At 41.1% G+C, this 26,845-nt stretch overlaps 1 protein-coding gene across 2 annotated transcripts in view; it reads right to left on the bottom strand.

The window, feature by feature from the left end:
- The window catches only part of POLA1 (DNA polymerase alpha 1, catalytic subunit), a 300,131-nt gene that overhangs the window by 141,019 nt on the left and 132,267 nt on the right, over nucleotides 1–26,845 (bottom strand). For both annotated transcript variants that reach the window (XM_007087856.3, XM_042974042.1), the window contains exons 32-34: nucleotides 24,574–24,748; nucleotides 10,529–10,707; nucleotides 8,673–8,804 (exon numbers count right to left, since the gene is read on the bottom strand). In XM_007087856.3, the coding sequence (XP_007087918.2) occupies nucleotides 8,673–8,804; nucleotides 10,529–10,707; nucleotides 24,574–24,748 (486 nt within the window). The remainder of the gene's footprint in view (nucleotides 1–8,672; nucleotides 8,805–10,528; nucleotides 10,708–24,573; nucleotides 24,749–26,845) is intronic.

The raw sequence follows: 26,845 nt of genomic DNA, 5'->3' as shown, positions 1-26,845 counted from the left end.
TGAACAGGACAAAAACTTGCATACTGCTTTTCAAGATCAAACTGAGACCAACACATTATAGCGTTGGTATAAGCATATGGTAAAGCCACTCCTGACTTACACGAAGCACAAAACAAACCAGTACCCATCAATTACAAAACACTGGTGCTCAAGGGCGCCTGGGTGGCTCAGTTGGTTGAGCACCTGACTTCGGCTCAGGTCATGAAATCCCAGTTCATGAGTTTGAGCCACGCGTCGACCTCTGTGCTGACAGCTCAGACCCTGGAGTCTGCTTCAGATTCTGTGTCTCCCTCTCTCTCCGCTCCTCCCCTGCTCACACTCTTTCTCACTCTCAAAAATAAATAAACATTTAAAAATATATATAAAAATAAAATACAACACTGGTGCTCTAATTTTTATTAGTATTTTTTTTCAGAATCCAGGCTTTGAGAATTTTTCTCTAGTGTCTCTGAAAGGCAGCTAAATTAACTCCCTCATGAACAGTTACAGGGTTATTCCTTTTAACAGAACACTAAGCGAGATGGCATGATGCGGATATTTGTATCTTTAACTATTTGTATCTTTAACTATCCATTTCCACATGTTAACCGCAACATATGCTTTCTAGGAAAACCAAACATGAGACATCCGTTGTTTGAGGCGCTCTCCTCCCTCTCTCGTTTACATGTGCAGCAGAAAACACGTAGTTCTGTTTTGCTCCTTGAAGTCCAGAAGGTCAACGGTGTGAAAATCTCACTTTTGAAAGGTTAAGTGAAATCTGTTCTGGTTCAATTTCTTACTCCACTACAAGACAGGAGCTCTAGACGACTGGAGTTAGACCTCAAGTGGAGTTTTTCCTAAATATACAAGGTTAGAGAAATCAAACTGAAGAAAGGAATTCTACTGTTTTGGCACAAGCAGTTTGCTGCTTTTGCCTGCTTGTTTTCAGATATGTGACAACTCCTATGGCATTTCCTCAGCATTTCAAAAAACCTCCAATTTTCCCTTCAGAGGAGGCGAACCGTATCACAAGTTGCTGAAACCCCAGGCTTCCCTTCAGCTGCCGGGCTAGCCCTTTGCTGGGGGGCTATAATCAGCTTTTTGGACTCTCACCCCAGTCAGCCTCACGGCCTGGCCTACCCGCCAATGCTAATGCCTGGGGCCTGTGCGGCCTCCTCCGGGAAGGGTGACTACAGGGAAGATGGTGAGCAACCGGTTATTCGTGAACAGATGTCTTACCATATATACTGGGCAGAATGCTGGACGGTCCCCAGTACGGTCATAGGCCTGATGGTATCGTGACTTTACAGAATCACTTGACAGCACCAATGTCTCCGAATATATCATGAACCCATTTCGTAGCATCTTTCTGAGCACGTATCAGGGTGAACACAATACCGAGTGCTGGGCCTCGAAGTCGGGGTCTAGTGTCCTTTCCTTGCTTTTAATCACTTCCTCAAGCTGCCTTTATTAGTGTCCATTCCTAAGGCTCACTTTAGGATCCTATGTAACAACACTGAAAAACGAATTACCACAGTGGCCAACTGCAGGGAGAACCAAGAAGTGTGGTGTAGAATCATTCTGAACTGGATGGTTGAGGCAAAGCAGCAAGAGGACAAAAGCTTCTAATGGACACCTCTGAACAGGCGGTGAGGCCCCAGCTCAGGTCTGAATCTCTGGGGGTTCTGACTGTATGCAGGAACACAAGTGAGCCATGTTCACCCACCATATCTCAGGAAGGAATAACAAGCGCTAATAATGCGCCCTCCAGGGGTGTCTGGGGGGCTCAGTCAGTTAAGCATCCGACTCTTGGTTTCGGCTCAGGTCATCATCTCGTGGTTTTGTGGGTTCAAGCCCTGCATCAGGTTCTGCGCTGGCACCACAGGAACCTACTTGGGATGCTCTGTCTCCACCTGTCTCTGCCCCTCCCTACTAGTGTCGTCTCTCTCCCTCTCTCAAAATAAATAAATGAATTTTAAAAATAAATTAAAAAATAATGTGCACTCCAGGCACTCTCTAAGCACTTTAAATGCATCCTCCCAGACAGTCCTCTGTATGAACTTACACAGCAGGTACCATGACCATCGCTTCACAGGAGAATGAAACTGTGCCTTGCAGAAGCTCAGCAACTAGCCCAAGTCACACAACAGGCAAGCGACTAGACAGGAACCCTGACCTAGGTGTTTGAATACAAACCGCACAGTCTATTGTGAGGCTAGCAGCAGATGGTCTCAAGACTGACAGAATGACGCGCTAAACTTGCGGAACATAACGAAAGGACAGGCAAGGGCCATGGCTGTACCTGCCCCCACCTGGGCCAAAACAAACAAAAAAACCAAAACCTCAGGAGGAAGAATATGCAAACGTAGGGAAAGGCATGGGCAAGGCAGGAGCTGTGGTCCGAGCTCAAATCATGCAGGCAGCTTCAGGGTCAGTCCGTGATACACAACACTGTTCCCTGCAGTCAGAGCACCTCAGAATTTGGTGTGGGTCTCCTGTGAGTTCCTCAAGATCATGCTCTGGTTCTGAGCCTTCCTGGACAGGATCCACACCACAAGATTAAGATGAAATGAAACCAAAGATAAAGAGGTGCTGTGCTAACTAAAGAGTACATGTAAATGGTTCTTCTATGAGGGACGAGTCGGGTGGCATATAAGGCTCTATCTGATCCAATTTGCTTTTGAGAAACCTTTTATAATAGCTGATATTCATACCCTGGTAAGCTGCTTTTGGCATGTCTCAGGGGATTATATTAGACCAATTATTCACTTAGATTTGTACAACAATAAATTTGCTTGCAGTGACATTCTACTCCAACCATCACCAAATTCCATTTCTTAGTTTTTCTGTGAGAACCCACCATGGCATAGTAGCGACATGTTATACGTGACTCAAAAATCACCTTGCTTGATATTCATACCTAAGAAAAATAAGCCACTCACTAATAAAAACACACGAACACTCCACCGATGGGCCTGGGGCTTCGAATACCACATTTAAAAAATGTGATTGGTGTCCGTGGTGTAAATGTATGCTTGGCTTCCTTGTCAAATGGTGGGGAGCAAGAAGAAATATTAATTCTCATTATGTTCTTTTTTGTTTTGTTTTAATGAGATTTAGGATGCGTTTTATGGATTCCTCCAGAAACGATCCTTCTCCCAGCACTGCTGGGCAGCACGGACTCGGCTGCGTGCAAAGCTGAATGAACGGGGTGGAGATGTACTGCTTCCTTGCGTGCCTTCTGCACCACTTATAATTATGCTGTTAAGAGTCTTTACAAAAAAGAAACCCAATTTATCCTTTTTAAACGTTCTAAATATAAATGCAGAGGCCAGGAAATAAACAGGAATTCCAGTAGTGCTGAGAGTTTAAACTATTTGAACTCACATACCTGTGACACTACTGCATATCGCAAGCGCTAACCTAAAAACTAACAGCCCGTATCACCACAGGTAGGAAATGAGAAATTTTGAGGGTTATTGAACACCAAATATTTGCAGCGGAACAGGAGAGAGTTACTGAACACCACCGCATGGCTCTACAACCCTTGGATCCACCTGCACAACAGAGCTCTGTCGTGACACGCTGCCACATTTGCAAGAGAAATGAGAGTAGCCATGTTGGTGATTTACACGGGTGGGGGGGGGGGGGCACGGCAGGGCGGGAGGCTGCTTGCTCTCTCATTTCTCAGATTTATTAATTCCTCAAGTTCTGCGTATTCCTCAAGAAATGCTCTTTCATCAAGCACAGTGGGACACCATGGATTCTGTCTGTGACTCTGAATGAGTACATATTGTGCTGGAAAAAATAGTTTAACCAATATTTCACCAAGTTCTCCTTGCACTTTTAATAAAAGGTACCTCCGACTCAATGTCTCCCTTAACGTTATTTGTGGTGGTTGTTATTAACTTTGTCTTCAAGAAATGCATATCCATTCCAAAACTAAAAGGCTTTTATTTCTTTGTAAAGATGGGGAAAAAAAACCCAGTTTACCATGGGTTCTTCACATACTACAAAACATCCCACTCCACTTCCCGGACACGTGCCATCTCTCAGAGGCACCGACAGCTACCACACCGACGCTCAGCATCGGTGGTCGAGCGCACTCCCTTCTCTACTAGGTGCTTCCACATGTGAGGTTAACAAAGTCTCTGCATCATGAGGCAACTGACACTGGACGTTAGAGTTGGAATTCCTCTAAAAGGTAGGTCCAAAAGACACTTTTTAAACGTGACTTATGCCACAATATACTAAGGAGTAAAAGGGAAAAAATCAGGGCAAGAGTGGGAGCGCGAGAGGAAGCAGAGGTCAGCGTAAGACTGCTATGGGGACAAGGAGTACTTTCCTGCACGATGTGATTTTGCACCATGATGAAGATATTTCTGGTCTGATGCCTCTTTGCCGGATACTTTGGGGAGAAAAGAAAGTAAAGCTATGAGGTTGCAGATCAGCATATAATGAAATCAGGAGTAATCGGTGACATAGAAAATGCAAGACAGAGTAAACAACTTTGTCAATGTTCTCATGATTTTATTTGATGTGGCATTTTGTGTTAACCTGAGAATCTTGTATACTAACAATAAACCTTCTTCTAGTATGACAGCACTGTAAGAAAAGAATTTAAAGGAAACACATGAAAGTGTAACCTTTTATTGGTTCCTTTGGTTACTAACCACTAAAATATACATACTACTGAGAGCAAGGGGCTGTGGCAGAGATCACAGGTGAACCACACAAGAAAGCACAGCCCGTCCTCAGAAAGCTTCCTTTAGGAAGATTCTAAAACTGTAAGACCAAAAGCAAATTTCTAACGAATCCAACCACCAATTTCTGATCCAAGCAACTGACAGTCATCATATGCATGGCAGTGACTAGTTGTTCCAAGTTATGTTTTCTAGACGGAGGGCCGGCAACACCTTTACATTAAAATACCACGGTCAAGTGCTGTAAGTAATGCTCCTTTACAAGCGGCTAGAAAGGCTACAAGGCTGGTGAGGGATCCGTGTTGTCCCACCGGAACTCTAAAACCTGCATAAGCAAGTCATCAGGGAGAATTTAGGAATGGATTTTAGTTGACAATGCACCTTTAGAAACAAATGGCTCTTTTAAGTATTAAAAATAAGGGTTCAATGAATATTATAACTAACAGTACTTGAGAGGAACGTAAATGACCCACTCACTATACCCTTCCCAGGTAGCAAGAGGGGTCAGGTTTCCCATTTATCAGGAAGTCTTCAGGGTAGACCGCAACTCAATCTCAGACTCTCTTCGGTGGCTACTTCGTGGACAGCTGAGGAGAACACTTCAAACATGAACCAGCTAAACAAACTTCCCGGCAGCACTTGACAGAGCTACACCTATTCTTCCCATTTCCAAAGCAGTGGAGAATTAATTACCAGTTCTATGGATCTATTGTAAGTATAATAGACTAAAGAGCTATCACAGACACATTTATTGTAAAAGCACAATCCCAAGAGTGTCTAGTGGAGGGCCAAAACGATTAACACAAATGCTTTGTCAGATCAAAGATAAAACCTGCACCGCCCAACTGAGGAATGAATTCGAACAGTGGGTTATCTTTCAAATTAACCAGGGCAGTTAGTGAGGAAAATTTCATGAAAGTGTAATTCTTAGCCTTTGTGAATCCACACAGCAGGCATTCTGCCAGCTGACAAGATGATGAAATTTTCATGCTTAAAAAAAGCCCTCTTCATTTCCCAATTTAGATTAGCTAGTGTTTCTCTCCCTTTATGTGCGTGTGCGTGTGTGTGTGTGTGCGCGCGCGCGCGCGTACGCGCGCATGTATGTATTTGCTCTTCTGGAGCAGAATTTAAGGGGAGAGGAAACACATATCAATTTTTCACTGTAAAATTGAGTCTTTCAAAAACATCCTTAAAAGCTCAGAGATATCGTCTTTAAATGGGCTTTTTGTGATTTTCAAAAAAATACCAGTTCAATTTTAACTTTGTATAGAGGAACCAACAAGGACCAGGGCACAAAATAAACTGTGAATTAGAGCTTTCTGTGATACCTCCAAGTCTTTCAATGTTTCCATCAGGTCCTGGGATAAAGCACTAGAGTTGTTTTCCTCCTAGGCAATTAATGTATTTAATATTCTTACTTGACGCTTTTTGTATTTCTAATGTACACTGAAATGTAAATGTCCTAGGAAATAAGAGTTCGAGGGATATAATCACTGCTATGTGGTGAAGAGAAATTCTCCACGGAAGTAAACGATACTAAGACATTAAATGATATAGATTCTCGGATATGCAGAATTTTTAATGTTTGTTACACATTTATTCGGTCAGCACCATTTATTCACGACAGAAACTAACAGGGTATGTGATGTATTTTTTTGAAAAGTGATTCAGAAGCATATATTGTTACCCTGACTTCTGTCCCTTTGTTTTTGACAACCTGATTTCTTGATAACCTAGAACTATGTTCCTGGGCAGGTAGCATTTGGTCAAGTACCACACTCTTCCACTGTCTTCCTAAAGCTCCTTACCTATGGAGATGGCTTCCTTTCTTAATGTAGATTGTACTCCCCCTACAGTGATTCTAAGACAAAAATGAAAAACAATATGGACTCTTGTTCTCAGTCCATGGACAACTTTTATGTGCAGTGGTAGTATTTAACTTGTGAAACAGGAAGAAACCTTTTTGGTCATTAGCTTCAGAAAACAGTCACTTTATCTCAGTACTTATTACCAATATCCTTGTCTCCAGTACAGTTATTAATCTCCAGCTGGATGGCCACCGCTACCATATATCACACTGAACTGTCATCAGTAGCACGTGAGGCAGAATAACAAAAGCAACTCAACACCACGTCCCTACATCAGCAGAAGTTCCTTTAAGTGTGGGGACAGGAAAAAGAGAACAGTCTACAGTGAAGTAGAATCTAGAGGTGTTTGAGCATTCTGTATAAAAGCTCTAATCATGAGACTATTTAAGACATTAGTTCAGCATGGGGCCATAAAAAGAACGAATAAATGGATTTCTTTCTCTCCCATGCAATTACATATGACTAAGATCAGCAAGTAGAGAAATACGTTCCTAATTTTGAGGACAGTCGTATCAATCTTCAACTTCGGGAGTGATTATTTGGGTATTTTAATTAGACATCCCTTAGAAAAATCAATCAAGTGGGCACTTAACTAGAGGGAAACTGTTATTTGTTGTTGAGATGGCTGATAGACAAGACAATTAAAGCAAATACAAAAACTACAGAAACGTTGGGTTAAAAGTCTGGATGCCTATATAAGTTATTTAGCTTGGAAAATATTCATATACCTACCACGACCACCACCACCACCAGCCATACAATTCAGTTAGAAATCGATCTTTCTGTGAGAGCAGGTTGCTAACTATATAGAAGATTCCTTTTCTGTATATTCTCAACTTAGTCAAAACAGATTGTCCTTTCTTAGGGGAGGCAAGAGATGAGTTTCTTCTAGTATTAACATTTCCATGGTAAAGATTTTGATAGACTAAACACGGAAAGAAAGCTCAGAATTCTTCCCTAGAGTCAAGAATCATGCTCTGCTCAACGAGGTCTGTAAATGAGGAGATGAATAGTTTTGATTTTGGCTCTTCATGCTAAATAAAGGCCTAACATTACATGTGCTGAACATTTCATCTACTGAGGAATGTGAACCCACAGATAACCTTTATTCCCATCCAACTGTTCATTAAGTGTGGCACAGGATTATTCACTAAAATGTTTCAGATTTCCCAAAATGTAGTCATAATTATTATTTTAAAAATACCTTCACACAAACCTACTTGGGTATTTTTGACAAATACAAATTATTCTACTCCAAAATTACAACACTTCCACTCTATGTTTCTACTCTTCATCCTAATGACCTAATAATCAATTTTCATTTCATGAGTTCAATTTTAAAGAAGAAAATGCTGTATTATATGTTAACAAACACAAGTAGAAAGTAAAGGATGATACTGATGAAGTCATGGGTCTTACCTAACAGAATCTGAGCATTTTTTGGAAATGCCTTGCCAATGTAGCTTCTTTAAATAAAGTTACACTGAGCTTTCACATAACAGAAATTTCTAGATGACCAAAAAACCTCATTCCTATGAACTGTTAAAACCAAAAATTAAAAAAAAAAAAGCCTTTCTAATGCAGATAGCTCACTCCTCTAGCATTCTTACGATACGTTTATAAAAATTAGCCATTCTCTTTAAAATGCCAGATTGCATTCAAAGTTAAAATATGTTTATTTTGATTTCCTTGGACAACACAGCTATGAAATGGTGTAGATTACCACATAAACATGAAGTCTTAGCTAGGAGACAGTTATTAAAATAACCAAACATGATGTTATGATTCTACTTGCCAAAGACAGGCAATACTGATTTTTTTGTCCTCTGGCCAAAGATCTGAGTGGCCATTTAATTTAGTCTTACTTAGGTAACAATAAACTAAAACACTTCCTGATTATATTCTCATTTTTCCTGAAAGCAAACATTCATTATTTAAAATACTGCTCATTAGTGACAGAAATGTAATGTTCCACAGAAAATCAAGTACTTTTTCTGCAAAGTCATCTCAAAATTTTAGTTTCATAAAAAAACCAGTAATACAAAATCACACTGTTTTATTTTAAAAGAAGTACCAAACCTAAGTAAGTTGCATATGTAAGAAACTCATTGTGGATACTTACTTCATAGTATTTTTTAATGCAACGTCTAATGTCCATGATCAATTTGTTGCTCAGCTGTACCATAAAGGTCAAAGGTGAAGCCTTACAATCGATGTTACTGCAACGATACAAGCTGGGTTCTATATCAGTTCCCTACAGAAGTCAGAACAAATACACAAAAGGTTACTGTAAGGCCAGAGAAGGTTTTTTTGTGCTTAAAAGCTAACACGTGTCCTGGTGTACAATATCCATAAATTTATTTTATTGGTGAATTTTTAATCCTGTTTTCTCAACTACTGTCCTCTCAAAGATCCCCTGAGTCACAAGAACCTCCTGCTTTTTTGCCACCATGATAACGGAATACACACAGGTGAAGGGAAAACCCTGAAATCTCTTTTTTGTACGTTCAATAAATGATAGACTTTACGGATAAAATAATTTTCCCTCTGAAAATGCCAGTGAGGTCACACTATTGGAAATAAACGTTCTTCTTAGAGATATTGATCAAAGTTTTAAATGTGTGCTTATTCATCCCAAATCTGAAGGCAAGTGCACTGATGACATTAGTTTGCTTTCACATTGGCAACTTAATTTTAAGATGAAAGCCTAAAAATTAAGGACTGCAATGGAAAGCAATCACTTACTGTCAGCTTAGAACACCTAAAATTTCTGTAATCCTCCCTCTCTACCACCCCCTCAAATGACAAATATTTGGGGGAACGGAAGGCAAGAAGAAGAAATGTGAAAGAATTAACTATTAGCAGTTACAGAAAACGTCTTGTTTTGTTTTGTTTTAAACAAAAACAAAGCAAATATAATATATAGGAAAACTGTTGGGGTTTCTGGAGCATGTGTTTTCCTTCTTGATACTTAAACATCTTGGTTTCCTGCTCCAATCTGGTACATAACCCTACCCGCCACGCTAAGCAATTCCAGGTGGAAGAGATTTTAGAGCTTGACATCGGCTCTTCCACAGCTAGCCCATCTGCAAGTCGTCAAGCCTCCATGCAATTAACTATCTTATTTACAGCTGTAATGAAGCAAAACTCAAGGATTTAGCAAGTATTGCTGATCTGTGTCTGCCTCTTCCTTGCACTTGCTTCCAAAGACTGCTTTGTTTTGATTCAAAAAAATGCAAAACATCTGCTGTTTGTCCAAATTAACTTAAAATAATTACTTTTAATTTAGATAAAGGATGTATTTTCTTTCAGTTTCAAGGTTTTACACAGTTCTGCTGCCTACTCATTTGCCATGGCTAGTACATGTATAACACTGCAGTTGAATCAAGTAAATTGGCTAAGTTTCAAGTTCTGATCCAAGGTCAATGATACATTTTTTGGCAGTACTTCTTGAGAGGAATGTCTCCCTGTGACTTTTTCAATGCCTGACATGCAAAGACAGCAGAAAAGATAATCAGGGTACCTTTGTCAAAAAGGAGGCAAGTGGGATGTGTAAAGATAAACAAAAATTTTCCAAAAACACTTAGTTCCCATTAACTTGATTTAAGATAAAGGCAAATATTGCTCTAAGTCTTAATAAATTGGGGCTGGGGCTGGGGAATTACAGGTTACTGATTAAGGAATTACAATAAAAAATACTTTAAGATACTTTAGAATTTTTAAGAGATTCCATTTAAAAACCAAGGCCAAACAAGTACTCTAGCGAAGCCAAAAACAATATTTAAGCACATTCTACTAAGAGTTCTCAAGCAGAAATGAGGTTGTGAAGGCAGAATTCAGATGATGGTAAAATTCTTTAAGCACATGAAAGCAACATTCCCCCTCCCGCCCCGCCTTTCGTATATATAGTGGGGAGGAAAGGCCTCTATGCTAGTTGGTTAACAAAATGAAAAAAAGAAACAGCAAGAAACAACTAACCGAACCATCGAAGACACTATCGTAAATATTCTCTGTCCCACACGTGGGGCACGGACATTTGAATCTTTCACAGTCCCTGTATTTCTCCTCATCTGTGAGCTGTGCTGGGCCACCAAGTAGGGCATCATTCTCCTCATCTTTATGGTAATGATGAACTCTAAACTGGGTGGAGTCGAGTCCTATTAAGGTTAAAAGAAAAAAAAGGAACAAATTTAGAAAGGAACAATTATTTCAATTCCTGTACACAAAAAAGACCCCAAAGAAGAAAACCCACAAAGGAATGATTTTAAGTTCCTGCACACACATACGCAACCATGTGAACTCAAGACAAAGGCTCACATCACGTGGACAACTGACTTCTCTCTTTACAAAAAATTACTTTATTAGATAAAACAAGTAAACTGCACTAACACAGTGCAGATATGCCCCCAGACGTTTGGGTTCAGAAGCAACTACTTCTACAGGATGGTTTTCCTATCTTCTTAAAGTTCCAGTGAGAATCTCAAATAAATGTGCACTGTTATTAAGAAAATCTCTTAAAATCAAAGTATCACCATTAAGACTGAAATAGAGAATAAAAGTCCCATTAAGGAAAACAAGTTCTATGCTATTACAACTCCTTCAAGTGCAGACACAAGTGCTAACCCTGATTTCGATGCAGTGGTCGATTCCATCTTGGCTCAGTAGTTAACAGCATGTAGGGTGCAATCTAATTCAGTGGTTAAAATTCAGTAGCAGCATCTGAGACAAAACGCGACACGGGTTTTTGGTGTTCTGAATTCAGAAATTTAAAATATGTGCAAAAACAATGGATCTACGCATTCTATAGGCCAAGACGTTCCCAACAATCTTGAAACAAAATATACCTTCCGTGTTTCAATCAAAATGATACAAGAACTCAATTGATGTATAGTTTATGCTACCCAGTTTCCACAAACTATTTAAAGAAAAGAAACATTTTTAGGCCAATTTAATTTCCCTTGGGTCAAAGCATATCTGTCAAAATCTACTATTTGGATTTACCCTTAAAGGTAATTAATACACACCGCATCCTAAAATATTTTCTTGAAATCACCCTTTAGCAATCCCTAAGAATTCTAGGTTTTTTAGAAATTCAAGGAAAGCTATCGTCTTTATTTTAGCACAAAGGTAAATAAGAAATATAAAAGTCACTGAGCAAAAAGTTGAAATACTGAAAAATATCTGAAAACTGTTTTCACTCTATCAACAGCTGCTGCATAGGTAGATAATCAAACAGATGTATTCAGAACTCAATGACAAGATCCTAAATCCTACTTGGTCAGTTTTCAAGTGTCATCTACACTTGAGGCTGACTGACACAGTGAAGAGGCGCTGAACAAAGAACAGTAAGACGGGGACTTTGAGTCTCAATTTTCTCACCTATGAAACGGAGGAAGTGTCACTGACCAGGCACTTTTGAAGTTTAAAATCAGACATTAGAGGACAAACCCCTTTCGGTGATGCCTATCATGTGCCTATCACTCAATAAATATCGTATGAATGAAAAATTAAAATAGTGGATGAACATCATTTAATCTAGACAATATTCACTCAAGATTATGTATTTGGAAAAATATACGGAACACATGTTCATGCTGCATAGCAAGTTAACAGCTGTTCTGTGTAGGAATTCATCAAAATGAGCATTTCCTAACCTGATTGTACAATAAAAACAAAGAGTACACATTAAAAACAACTTGAGGGGCACCTGGGTGTCTCAGTCAGTTAAGTGTCCGACTTTGGCTCAGGTCATGATCTCGCAGCTCGTGAGTTCAAGCACCATGTCGGGCTCTGTGCTGACAGTTCAGAGCCTGGAGCCTGCTTTCGGATTCTGTGTCTCCCTCTCTCTACCCCTTCCCCACTCACATTCTGTATGTCTGTCTGTCTCTCTCTCAAAAATAAATAAACATTAAAAAATTTAAAGAACACTTGAAAAAGTATTCTTGGTTAGTGACATCAATTACTGTAACCTAGGTCACTTGGCCCCAAGACTCACCATACATTTTTTATTTTACAAATTAACCCCTAAGAAAAACAGCAAATTAGTGAAGAGTGAGGGAAGATATACCTTGCCATTTAAAGACAAGGAGGAGCACAGAAAATGAAAGACGATGCCTGGGAATGAGGCCATTTCTTCTCTGAACTGAATGGTAACTGTTGTAAATTCCTTACACTCTATTTGTGAATCCAAATGTATTCACATAAACTCTTGCTTTCATCAACAAATACGAGAAAGGAACTTCACCTTTTCTCTCATGGTATCATCATGTATCAATTTCTCAGACCAATACTATTCAAAAAGAAAGGAAAAGGAAAAACAATAAAGCCAGGTTTTCTCAACAGCAGGCTTCTTTCACAATCCAAAAATCAAGGAATGAAACAACATTGGTCTCGCACATGCACAGAAACGGCCAACCTGCAGCAAGGAAGCAGGGAAAGGTCTCCCTAGGCTTCATTTAATTTAACTTAATTTTAGAAAGAGATTGAGAGCATGCACGAGTCGGGGAGAGTGGCAGAGGGAAAGAGAATCCCAAACAGGCTCACGCTCAGCATGGAACCCGATGCGGGACTCAATCCCATGACCTGGGCTAGTGACCTGAGCCGATACTAAGAGTGGGACGCTCAACCGCCTGAGCCACCAAGGCGCCCTGAAATCTCTACTTTAAATGTCCAATTCCTTATCTCCCCGTGGCAATAACAAAGCCAAGTGGCATGGCTAATTACTTCAGATTTATTCCCATGCTGACTTTTTTCAAGAGAAGGGGCTTCATCTCAGCATTCTTGGTCAGAGAACATTGCTATGTTTTAAAAATGTAAAAGGAGAGGACACGGTAATTACCTTAACATAGTAGGTGTATAATGATCCTTGTAGAAGTTACTTGGATATAAAAATGTCATAAAAAAGTGATTTTCTTGAGTGGACAACTTTAAGTTCAACAGGCAAATTAGAGACGGCTAAATTAAATCTTATTATGAAAACATGTCATGTTAAAAAATGAGGATCACTGATGCTGGAATCTTTCTTTTAAAGGTCAAAATCTAGGCTTCAACAAGCCCCAAACTTAATCAACATATGGATTAATTTCTCCAAATCCTCACAGAATTGTCAACAAGCAACTTATTTCAAAGTTTCAGGAGACTTAAAAGTTTTACTGCTTATACCGTAACTCATGGAGGCTGATGTGAAACAGGAAAAAAAAAGTATCTGGTGCTGCCACCTAGAGGTAGGTTCTGAATTTTAAAATGTGCAAAACAGAGCTGCTACATGGAACTGCATTTATAATTACGGTCCCTCCAAAATGCAACACTTTTGTTAGAAATGACATTAAAGCAAAACCTTTATGATCAAAGGTGTCATATACACAGTGTAATTAATATTAAATTGCTCGCCATACATTAAGTAATCATATTCGTCTTTGAGGAAGAGATGCAAAACTGATTTCCGAATTCCTCATCTATTCTGAGAGCTTTCACAGAACAAGTGACTTGAAGAAACAAACTTCAGGCTCTATTTGAGAAAAGGAACTTCCACTTTTATTAGCCTAGCTTCTGACAGGTTCAAACATCTGGTCCAGTTCAGAGTAAAGGAAAGAATAACCTACTTGGGTCTCATGAGTTATGTGGGGGAAGAACAGCCATGGTTCTCCCTGCAACAAGCAGAAATGATGTGTGCTTTTATTCAATCCCGTGACTCGCAGTGATACAGTCACACCATTTTTCTTGGGGGGGGGGGCGGGATGGGGAGGACAAAAGGGAAAGTGAAATGAAATTAAAATTCTGTCATTTATAATTAGACAATTTATAGGATCTCACATTATTTTGGCAACAAGATCAAAGCTCTCATGTTTCAAAAAGTATTTATAGAAAGTTAACATCACAGGCACTGGGGTGGATGAGTGCAGCAGTGCTGTTTTTTACTTAAGATCACCATATTCTTAAGCACACACACCTCCAACATGACATGTAGCACAAAATTAATTTTCCTACCACTATACTTTCTAAACATTGTAAGCTATACCTGCTTTTAAGAATGTTCACCTGCCCCATTTCCAAGGAGTATTTAAAACTCTTCTGAAGTCAAGGCATTTAGTTGAGAGGCTGAAGCATTGGCCCAAGTAATTTTCTTCTTCCAAAAGACAAGGTCTCTATTAGCACAAATGCAAATAACTAAGGTAAAGCCAATTATGTGTGTCCATACAAGCGAGGAAGAAGGAAAAAATCCTTATAAATAAAACTCCAAATGGGTAAAGTGAGAAACTGATATGCCTAAGCAGGTGTTGGTAATAATTACTGAAGTTGCTAATAATAGAATTCTGCTGTAAAACTGTTTCCTAAAAATCCCTTTTAGGAAATACATCATTTATGTTTTGCACAAATCCAAGCGTTCATGTATCTGGACTTCTTAGAGAATAATACACAAACTGAGTATTTAGTATGAGTAATGAAAAAATAAATGAATTTTTAAAAGGTAAATGCTACATCCATAAAAAGCCTTATACAAGAAATTTCACAGCAGCTTTATTCAAAATAACCAGAAACTGGAAACAATCAAGATGTCCACTGATAGGAGAATGAAAAAATAAACTTGTGTAATCTAACACGGAATACTACTCAGCAATGAAACAAGAATGCATGATGCTATACACAAGATGGGTAAATCTCCAAACTACTCTGCTAAGTGAAAGCTGCTGAACACAGTAAGTATACATTATAGAAGATCATTTATATAAAATTCTGAAACAGGTAAAACTAGCCAAGGGTAAGACAAATCAGGTGATTGGTTTCTTTTGTGAGGAGGGATGATGACTGGGAAGGAAAACAAGGCAACGTTCTGGGTGATGGAAAAGTTCTGTGTCTTGATCAACAGAATATATGAGACTCTTAAGACAGTAGCATCTCACTGTATGTATGTTATACTTGAAAGAAACCATATGCCAAACAGGAGAGGTTTGTGACGTATATTTCCAAAGGACTCATATTGAGAACATATAATGCCTGCAAATCAGTAAGAAAAAGACAACCCAACAGAAAAGTATACAAACACCTCACCAGGAACCCCACAAAAAGGAGATAGTCAAATGGACAATAAGCATGTGAACAGGTGCTCAATTTCATTTGTCATCAAAGAAAAGCAAATTAAGATCACGATGTTAGACCACCACATTAAATGGAGAAAACACACAACACCAAGTATTGGTAAGAATGTGGGGCACTTATACACTGAGAGCAGGGAGTGTACATTAGTTGAACCACTTTGGAAAGTTAGTAGTACCTACTAAAGCCGAACATATATGAGGCCTCCCATGACCTAGCAATTCTCCTAAGTATATACCCAACAGAAACACATGCAAGTGTTCAAGAGAAGACATGTGCAAGAATGCTCAATACAGCACTATTCATAATGGCCCAGTTGTGGAAACAACCCTCAAATGCACCGAAACGAGTGTGGTATATTCATACAGTGCATACAGTGCAATACTACACAGGAACGAAGTACAACCACACGGACGAAGCTAAAAAACGTAATATTGAGTGAAAGTAGCCAGATACAAAGAGCAAAGACACAATTTATGTCACGTCCAAAGAACGAGAAAAACTCATCTACGATGTCAGAAATCAGGATAAGAATTTCCTGGAGAGAGTAGAAGACAGTTTCTAGGAGGTGCCACGAGGGGGCTTCTTCTGAGGATGTAATAATATATGTTTCTTGAGCTCAGGGCTGACTACGCTGTTCAGTTAGGTTTTGTGTGCTTTTCTGAATATATGTTATACTATTAGAAAATTCAGGTCGAAAAGGGTTGAGAGAATGAGTACTAAATATTTATGATATGCCTATGTTGGGTTCTAATCTCATAGATGCACACACCATCACCTAGGAAGCAGTATTAGCAAAAACTGAAAGAAATTGAACTGAAATATGATCAAGTCTTTAGCTCTAACTACCACTTTACAGGAAATACAGGAGAGAGAGGAACATGTTAAAAGATACCAGTAGGATGCATTCAGCAAACTCCAGAATAAGAGAAATTCTATAGGACAAAAACCCCATGTTTCTTAACAAGTAAATTGGATGGTTGCAAAAAAAAAAAAAAAAAGAAAGAAAGAAAGAAAAAAGAGAGATTAACTGCCATATGGACTATTACATTCCAATTCAAACAAGAAGGTTTTTATCTTTTTTAAAGTTTATTTATTTTTGAAAGAGAGAGAGAATGAGCACATGAGTTGGGGAGAGGGGCAGCAGGAGAGAAAGGGAGGGAGAGGAGAGAGGGATGGGGACACAGAGAGAGAGGGAAGGAAGGAGGGAGAGGGAAGGAGAGGGGGGGAAGGAGGGAGAGGGGGAGGGGGGGAGGGGGAGGGGGAGGGAGGGGGAGGGAGGGGGAGGGAGGGGGAGGGAGGGAGAGGGAGGGAGAGGGAGGGAGAGGGAGGGAGAGAGAGGGAGAGGGAAGGAGAGAGAGGGAGAGGGAAGGAGAGAGAGGGAGAGGGAAGGAGAGAGAGGGAGAGGGAAGGAGAGAGAGGGAGAGGGAAGGAGAGAGAGGGAGAGGGAAGGAGAGAGAGGGAGAGGGAAGGAGAGAGAGGGAGAGGGAAGGAGAGAGAGGGAGAGGGAAGGAGAGAGAGGGAGAGGGAAGGAGAGAGAGGGAGAGGGAAGGAGAGAGAGGGAGAGGGAAGGAGAGAGAGGGAGAGGGAAGGAGAGAGAGGGAGAGGGAAGGAGAGAGAGGGAGAGGGAAGGAGAGAGAGGGAGAGGGAAGGAGAGAGAGGGAGAGGGAAGGAGAGAGAGGGAGAGGGAAGGAGAGAGAGGGAGAGGGAAGGAGAGAGAGGGAGAGAGAGAATATATCAAGTAGGGTCTGCACCGTTAGAAGAGCCCAATGCAGGACTCGGTCCCACGAACAGTGAGATCATGACCTGAGCCGAAATCAAGAGTCAGACACTCAACCAACTGAGCCACCCAGGCGCCTCTGAAACATGGAACTTTTTAAAAGAAGTGTATCCTTAATACAACTAGGGAATACAAACACTTATTGGATGTTTGATGGAATGAAGCAACTGTGAGCTTTTTTTCTCTTTTTTACTAGTGATAATATTGTTGTTATGCTGAAAAGGGGGAATCCTTATCTTTTAGAAATGTAAGATATAATATTTACAGGTAAAATTATATGGTGCCTAGAATTCACTTCAAAATAATCGGAGTAGGTGGAAAAGAGGAGCAAGATTGTCCACAGTTGCAGAGTGCTAAAGCTGGGTCACGAGCACCTGGGGGATTCTTAGGCCATTTTCTCTACTACTGAACACGTTTAGAATTTTCCATAATAAAACATTTTAAGAATTCTAAAGATCCAATTTCAAGATCAACAACTGCAAGTGGCAGACCTGAAACTGCCTTTCACGGCAACAATAAGACAAGTGGAAAGCATTTTGTAAAAAATAATATCCAAACCTTTGGGTCAAATAAACCCGCAAGATTTTTAATGTCCTGCAAAGATAATCCCCAAAATTTTAAGTGGAAAAAAATCCTGATGTGCAGCACCCTCATGACCTCACTCAACTGTTTTAATGCCCTTGATGATAGCTCTAAATGTGAATTTTAACTTAATGAGATGTGTACCTCTAGAAGTGTTTCTATTTTCTTTCTTATATTTAAACCTGAGACAAGATGGTAAGTGTATGCTGAAAAAAATATTTGCAAAATACAATAGCACAAAATAACAGACCAAGGATTGCTGCTCCTACAACAAAAACCTCTCCTCCCCAGCTATGTTGGTAAATATTTTGGGGGGTGGGGTGTAGGACAGCCAGGCCAGAGGTCCCTAGGCAAACCTTTTAGAAATTAGTAATTGTTTAACCATTTTTTCCTTCTGATTTTGTAAAAACTGTCTTATTTTTAATATTACTTTTTCAATAAGGAAACTATAATTTACCACCTTTACCCTTTCCTCTTATTCATGTATGTAGACTTAATATAGTTTTAATAAAGTTTAATGCTATGTTCAGCTGTTCTCATTTATCACGTCTTAGTCATTTTTCTGTAGGCTATACAGTATTGGTAAGTATCATTTTAAAATGATGCATCTTTTTGGGGCACCCGGGTGGCTCGGTCGGTTAAGTGTCCAACTTCAGCTCAGGTCATGATCTCATGGTTCGTGGGTTTGAGCCCTGCGTTGGGCTCTGTGCTGACAGCTCAGAGCCCGCTTCGGATTCTGTGTCTCCCTCTCTCTCTGCCCCTACCCTGCTCACAAGTTCTCTCTCAAAAAATAAATAAACACTAAAAAAATTTTTAAATGATGCATCTTTTTAAAAAACTCAAGCTGTAGTTAATAATACTGCACTATATACGTGAAAGCTGCTGAAAATATATCTTAAGTGTTCTCACCACATCGAAAAAAGTTAACTACGGAAACTACATGAGGTGATGGATGTGTTAATTCTCTTGATCTTGGTAATCATTCTACAATGTCTATGTATATAAAATCATCACTTTGTACACTTTGAATACATTTAATTATATTTGTCAATTACTCTTTAATAAAGTTAAAAAGTTTTTTTAAATTGACCTAACTTCTAAATTAGAGAAAGTCCCGTCTTCCTCTGGACACTCCAAGTATTACAAAGCCAGAATACCAGTCCCAGCAAATATTCTAAACATGCTTCAGAGTTTGGCTCCAAGTTCCCAGGGATCTTTGTTTGACTTAGGTGAGCAGTGTCACTGCGGGCCCTCATGTGCCATGTGGAGTGGCTGAGATGGCACGGGTCACTGCCGTGCAGGTCGGGGCCACTGCCATTCAGCAATGGGCTGGAAGAACTAATGAGAGGTGGGAACAGGCAACCAATCTCGAGTCCACACTGGCCTCTCCAAAGCACAGCCCATAATGCCAAATGCCAAGACCTTCATCAACTCTTCTCTAGTGGCCCAAGCTACAAGTGGTCTGTGCTTCCCCTGAATGCCTATAATCCTTTATTTTACCTGTCTTGGGACATGCACTGTGCTGTCCACTAGTCTTCCCTACCATGGTGAAATGGACAAAATGGCCCGGGCTATAATGTGAGTAAAGGAGCCATGGCCTACTCATCCTCGTATCCCTCACGGTGCCCATTATGACGCTGAGCCCAGCAGGCTTCAACATTCAAGTATCCAATGAATGCACAGGTAGGCTGGGAGCATGACCCACTGGTGACACGGTGGAATGGCGCTCCATCCCAGAAGAGGTGGTTCTTATCAGCAGACAAGATAATAACCTACTTTGCCTTTGGTGCGATCTTACTGTTTAAATTTTATTAATTATGTTATAGGAAATATTTAAGATTTGCAAATGATGGTCACATATGTATGTTCTTCTAAGAGCTTGATCGTGAAAAAAGGCAAGAGTCTTAGATCAACAAAGTGATACCCGAGGCACCTGCTGGTGACATCATTCTACTCGCAACCACCTATACTTTATCCACCCCACCCCCATCTTTTGTAGGCCTGTCAAAGGCACCCCTGACGTTGCTTGGCCTGCTGTTGCACTCATTTCTTGGGTGTTATTGGACCCTATCTATGAACAAAAACTACCTTCTGTAACCTGTGTGGGATATGGGGCCATTTTTTTAAAAGGGAATTTTTACTTTCCAAGTGAATCCAGGAACATACTGGGTTAACCATGTTGCCTTGTTTTAAACACTACTTTCAGAGATTAAATTCTAAATTCTCATTCTTCAAATATCTATAGTCTCTCAGGACAAACGACAAAACTGCCCAGACAGGCACATGCCTGCAATTTGATCAATGGCCATGAAGAAATGTACTTGACGGTTATTATACAAATTATTGCTCATTAGAGGAAAGATATTACATAATTCTAAGTACTTGTATGCATGAAATATAAATTTATTAAAAGATGAAATTCAAGGATGAGCTTTAGACTATTCTTATCACTGGCCTGTTTTCTTAGGTACAGAAGACTATGTGGATGTTGGAGCATACTGTGAATATTTCCTCTACAGACTATGGAGGGATTTCATTAGAACAAGAGGAAAAAAAACCTATGGTCTGGAGAACAAAAGCTAAGAGTTCTAAGTTTTCGTGGCCACGTTTCCCATAGGGCTATTGTGTAAGAAGAGTAAGACTATATTTTTTTCTGTTCACAGATGGAAAAGAGTAAAATTTCGCTTTATTTAAGCCCAATAGCAATAATCTTGCATGGGTTTCAGAAAAATGATACATATTTTACTGTGGGATAATGAGGACCATTAGTTATTAGAGAGAACAAATTATTCTCTTTCATTTCAACACACTTATTCATTCACTCATCTAATAGACTATCCTCTCTCCTTTGCACTAAAATGGCCTTCCTATACAGAACACCTGGCCATGCAACATGCCAGCAGACAGACCTCAGGAGGTATCTTGACAGGGAGAAATAGTCGGAGAATTTCCAAAGTGAAGCCACAGGATAAAACCAACACTTGATGCTTGCCTTTCATTTCAAGGAAAGCAGTATAAAAGCAATAGAAAAAGAAAAAGGTGGTGGAAAAATATACTTGCTCTCCACAAAAGAGTCTTAAAAATAAAAAATCATGAACTTAATAATTTTCATAAATGAAATTATGCCATTATTCCTGATTTCTTTGTACTAACTAAAAGGACAAAGTATCAAACTTCACTGAAGTTTCAACACTGTAATACATTTCATTAATCAAAGATAAAAACTACATTAAAAGCAAGAGAGTTATTTTATGTCTGTGATTAGGCAGTTGGAGAGCCTGTATTTTATGTACACATTTGTACACTTCAACTTATTTAACATTGTCAGTTCACGAACTGTAGTTTTTTTTCATATAAAGAAAACAGATTTAGAATTTTAAAAACAAATTACAGTAATTTTATGCCTACGGCTTGCACCTCTTAGAAACCATGCACCCCCTTACACTCCTCTTACTTTCCCCCCACCTCCCCACCTCCTCCACTCTCCTCCGCCCTAAAACCACAGGCTAAGGGAGAACTGGTAACAGGGGCCTCTAATCCCCTAGTGAAAAACAGCCATCCTGATTTTTCTCTGGGGGGGCGGGGGAGGGATAAAGGATGCAGACCAGAACATGGCTCCTGCAGAGGGCAGGGAGCAAAGGCGGGCACAGAGCCGTCTGGGGAGCTTCCACGTTTTCTACAGACCTTCATGGTCCACGACATTTGCAGTCCTGCACTTCATGCACGTGGACCTCCTATGGGCAAAGAGGGAGAGAGAAAGGACTGGGGGTTTCTCACTAATACCGGCAGAGACGCGGACAGCGCCGGTAACGACAGGAGCTGCCGTGGGAGCAGAGGACGAGCACAGGACGAGGGGATAGCACAATGGAGACAACTTCACAGGCCCTCGGCCGAAGACCCACTGCCAAGCGGCACAAGATAAACACTGGAAGATAAAAAGGGGGAGTCGCAGCAGCTCCTTGGGAACCAAAGACACAGATCTTCCCAGTAGCTCTGAGTGGCTACCTGGCACCAAGAGGTGGCGGGTGATGGGCTAGGAGAGGTGGAGGCTGGGTGGAGCTGTGCCCAAGTACGGAGGGCTCCGGGCGCACAGTGAGCCTGGTCAGTAATAACACGAACCCTCTGCAGACAGGACCCACGGGGCTACCGGCTTGGAAAATGATTTGCGAAAACTGGATTCATAAGGCAGAGCCTGTGACCACAGGGCAGTGGCAATTAGGATCAAGTCTGTCTTTAAGCAAGTCAAAATGTGTCCACTGTTTAACTTAGAACTACCTTAAATATGACCCCAGAACCGACAAAATCCTTCTGGGTCCCTCTGGGACGAGTACTGAGATGCACGAGCGGGTATCGGGTTACCCACCACGCAGGCTCCAGCACCCTTCCCTCGAGGCTCGGTGCTGACTATGTGTCACTAGGGGCCGGGGCAGGGGGACACTTCATCCATCTACTCCTGCTCAGTGCCGGGCCGCTGGGAAATTTCACACCAGGGAAGGAAAGGATAGCAATTAGCCTCTAGAATAGGTTCTTGGTGAGGTGGTACAAATGGAAAAACTGGGAGCCCTACTCTTTCAAAAACTGGTTCTTCTTAGGGGGTTTTTACTGGGAATGTTCACTGGTGGGTGCAACAGGGAGAGGAGGGCGCATGAAGATGAAATTCCTGTGCCTTCACATCCACACCACTCCACTCCTGCTTGAAGAGCTGTGTCATCGCCTCTCAGAGCTAAGAACAGGTAGTAGAGGGTGGTGCAGCGGTGAAGAGCTTTGGAGTTCACAGAGAGCTGCGTCCCATCCAAACGCAGCCAGTCCCCTTACTAGCTATGTGACAAGACCGAGTTAGTTACCTCTCTGAGCCTCTGATTCCTTCTCTGTAAAATGGAGCGAATACAACACACCCTCATGAGGTTCTTGCAAAGATTAAATGAGATAACATATACAAAGTACTTAGTACGGTATCCGACACAGCAGCACCCAATGCGGAGATGAGAAAGAAGGAAGCTAACAACTACTGTGCGCTTCGATGCCCCTCCTCCCAGCTGAGGATTTATAAACATCATCAAATACAATTCAACTCTGAGAACACATTATATGACGATTTGGGTAGCAGATTTTATCATCCTAATTATGTTCTGCTTAGGCAAAGGTCAAAAATAAGTTTCCACTTCCAGAGCAGACACTGGCAGAAGAGTGGAGTCAGGGCTAGCAGGCAGCAGCTCAGGAAAATGCTCACCAGGGGCAGGATGGCACACATCCGGGTCCACACATGCAGAGTGAGCACTAACTACGTATAAACCTTAGGGACTGGAGAGGCCGTGGACACATTTACGCAGAGGCCGGGCAGGAGCGCAGGGCGTGGCTGCTAACAGCACCCTCTCTGCTCCAGGCCCGGGCAGAGGTTCACCCGTGCATCAGCCTATTGCCCCCTCAGAGCAACTCCGCCTTACGATTCCAGAAACCAAGGCTTTGAACAAGGTTTGGAGGCTTGTGAAAGCCACAGAGCTTGTGAAACACAGAACCAGCATGGACACCCAAGTCCCTATGATGTCAACACCCATGTCTTAAGTCAGACATTTCAATGAGAAGAGGGGGAGAATTTTCCATGAAGTAGGGACAGAATGAGCAATGCCACATTAAGGGGACCCTAAGTATACCGATTAAGAAATAAGGCTAAAAATACAGGTTGGAGCTCCAAAGTTAGAGTCTACAACTGTGAGATGTCAGTGGCACCTGGACCTCACTTACAGATTGCGAGGCGTCATCTAAGGACTTTATTAGGCAGTATTCTAAAAATACTCATCTTTGCGGACAATGGGAAAGAGAGTAGACATCTTAAAGCACTGTAACCCTTTCCATGCTGGCCATCTAGAAATGAAGTCAGAGCAAGTAACGAAATGCATCTGTAAGCAAGAGATGACAGTCTGGTGACACAGGAAAAAGTCAAAACACAGAAGTTTTGGGGTTGACCAATACCTCCTGGGATGATGACAAATTAGGAATCAGCTCATTCCTAGAAGGTAACAGCAAGTCTGGTTTTCAAAGAATTTAAAATAAAGTGAGAGTAGGATACTCACAGGGAATTGTATACTAAAAATTAAACTTTTTACTCTTACTCTTACTCTTTAAAAAAAGCTGTGTACTCTCACTTTATACAAAAATACATTTAGAGATAGAGACAAGATAAACCACCCATCACAATACCATCAATCTCCTTATTAATAGAAGTTCACCGATTAAAGCTAGGACAACCTAAGCTCAGACACTGGAACTATGCCTACAATCTTCTCCTCCTCCCTTCTCCTGCCTTCCCTCTCTTCCCTCGACATTTACTGACTGAGTGCCTACTGTGGAGCAGGCATGTGGCTACAGAGGGAGCAAATATGTGGGCTCCCCAGCCTATGAAGGGAGACAGACAGTAATCAACCAACCACAAAAATAAATACCCAACTATAAACAAAGAAGTGCTCGACACATACCGTGCCGATAAACAAGGCTTGCAACAGTTGAGGGAGGACCATGGCTGCTGGTATAGGCAGCCGGGTAAGAGGCTATGTGAGCTGGGGACACTTACCTAACCACGTTGCAATGAGGACAGCATCGATTCCGTCTATTGGCTCACAGATCCGAGCCACGACCGGGTGGATCTGCTGAGCCAGGTAGTACTGGGTGTCAATGGTTAAATTGTCCTGTTTCTGTAGCTGCTCGGGTGCATAGGCCCTCTGACTCGCACTGAGGTTTGACCCATCCTACAAAAGGACACGGCACAGGTAGCTGTTAAGAAATTCAATCACACATACTTGCCTGGCCACAAAGAGGGACAACAATTCAAATTTTATGTATTCAATTACAAACACCAAGAAGTCCTTTTGACCTAATGGTGAACATTTCATATGTATCTAAGAGTAGGAAGATCAAGGAAAACATGTCACCCACTGTCCAAGAATGTAAATCCAGCATGTGTTGTGTTCTATTTTTTGTTGAAACATGAAACCAACAAGATGGCATGACTAGATTAAATAATTCCACCTGCCATATCACAGAAGCACACTGAGAAGACTTGCTAACTATCAATCTAGCCAGAAAGGCCTTTTAGGAGTAATGAGAAAAGGCATGTGTGGTCCTTTTACCATGTGAATACAATCCCTTCATGCAAGGATTCTAGTCATAATCTCATCTTAAAGGCCCCCCCAGGGGTAATATTTTCTTTGAGGAGCTATATGTATCGAGAAACAAATGAGCAAGCGGTCAAGAAAGGAGTATGAAACCCACAGAGTAGTGACTCATATAGAAGATATCATAGGAATAAAATTAATGAGCTATCTTGGTGGAATGGCAATGCTCTAGAAGCAAAATATCTGGCCGGTGGAATGAAGGGCATGCCATTTTGTACTGTTTACATGGCTCTCCTCAAGGAAATAAAGATGGGTCAGAGAGTATCTTTTCAAAGGGTCTTAAAAAAAAAAAAAAAAACGTTTACTGATTTGTTTTTGGGAGACAGAGAGACCAAGAGCTGGGAGGGGCAGAGAGAGAGGGAGACAGAGGATCTGAGGCAGGCTCTGTGCTGACAGCAGAGAACCCGGTGTGGGGCTTGGACCCACGAACCGTGAAATCATACCAGGAGCTGAAGTCGGACTCTTAAGGAACTGAGCCACCCAGGGGCCCCTCAAAGGTTTCCTCTTTATAAAAAGCCGTGGAATTCTATATAATTGATCTACAGCCCTGTGGGTGAGGTCACCAACATCTGTGACTCTACAAGTCATCCAACAATTTGCTCCATACCTCCTCTTGTCAACAACAGAATTTTACATTCAGACTAGTCAATTTTTTTAAATGTTTATTTATTTTGGAGAGAGAGACAGAGGGCGAGGGGGGAGGGGCAGAGAGAGAGAGAGAGAGACAAAGAATCCGAAGCAGGCTCCGAGGTGCCAGCACAAGAGCCTGACGTGGGGCTCAAACTCACACACTGTGAGATCATGACCTGAGCCGAAGTTGGCCGCTGAACAGACTGAGCCACCCAGGCGCCCCATCAGACTAGTCAATTTTAACTATTCACAATGCTCAGCTGCTCTGCCAAATAGATAACATGAACCCCATTCTTTCATTCCTGCTACACTCAGCCCCTTCTCAGAACCCAACCCAAGAAGAGGCTACTTGCATGCCACTGTCTTCACCAGACTGGAGGCAGAGGCCTCTTTATCTGGCAAGGCTCCTGAGGGAAACAAACGGAGATATTTATCAACTAGGTCCTACCTGGTCTGGGATATAATGAAACACCTAGAAAGAAAGCAAACTTGCCATTTAGTTATTTTTCAGGAGTTCACAACATGGTAAAAACAAATTAGGCAGAATTCATCAACTTTAATTGCTGCCCTTTGAGAAGTCTGAATCATGAGAGGAGGGTAAGATGACGGTTAAGGACAAAAACGGTGTGAAAAATCCCTGGGCAGCGTCTCTATGCACCACACCTGTATTGAGACTGACTTTGTTAACACACACCTGAAACTTGATTAATTTAGAGAATTCTATTTTTTTTTTTTTAAACTTGTCTGTCCTTCGGGCGCCTAGGTGGCTCAATTGGTTAAACATCCAGCTCCTAGTTTTGGCTCAGGTCATGATCTCGTGGTTTGTGAGATTGAGCCCTGCATCGGGCTGTGTGCTGACAACACGGAGTCTGCTTGGGATTCTCTCCCTCCCTCCGTCTCTCTGCCCCTCCCCCTGCTCGTGCTCTCTCTCTCTCTCTCTCTCTCTCAAAATAAATAAATGAACAAAAAAAATCTAGTCTGTTCTTAAGATTACAACAATGTTAGCTACTTTTTAATGGTAAATAAAAATCAAATTGTAGA

Source organism: Panthera tigris, chromosome X (genome assembly GCF_018350195.1).
Source record: "Panthera tigris isolate Pti1 chromosome X, P.tigris_Pti1_mat1.1, whole genome shotgun sequence".
Classification (NCBI taxonomy): Eukaryota; Metazoa; Chordata; class Mammalia; order Carnivora; family Felidae; genus Panthera; species Panthera tigris.
Note: the sequence above shows the minus strand (reverse complement) of the source record. Positions and strands in the feature narration are given on the sequence as shown.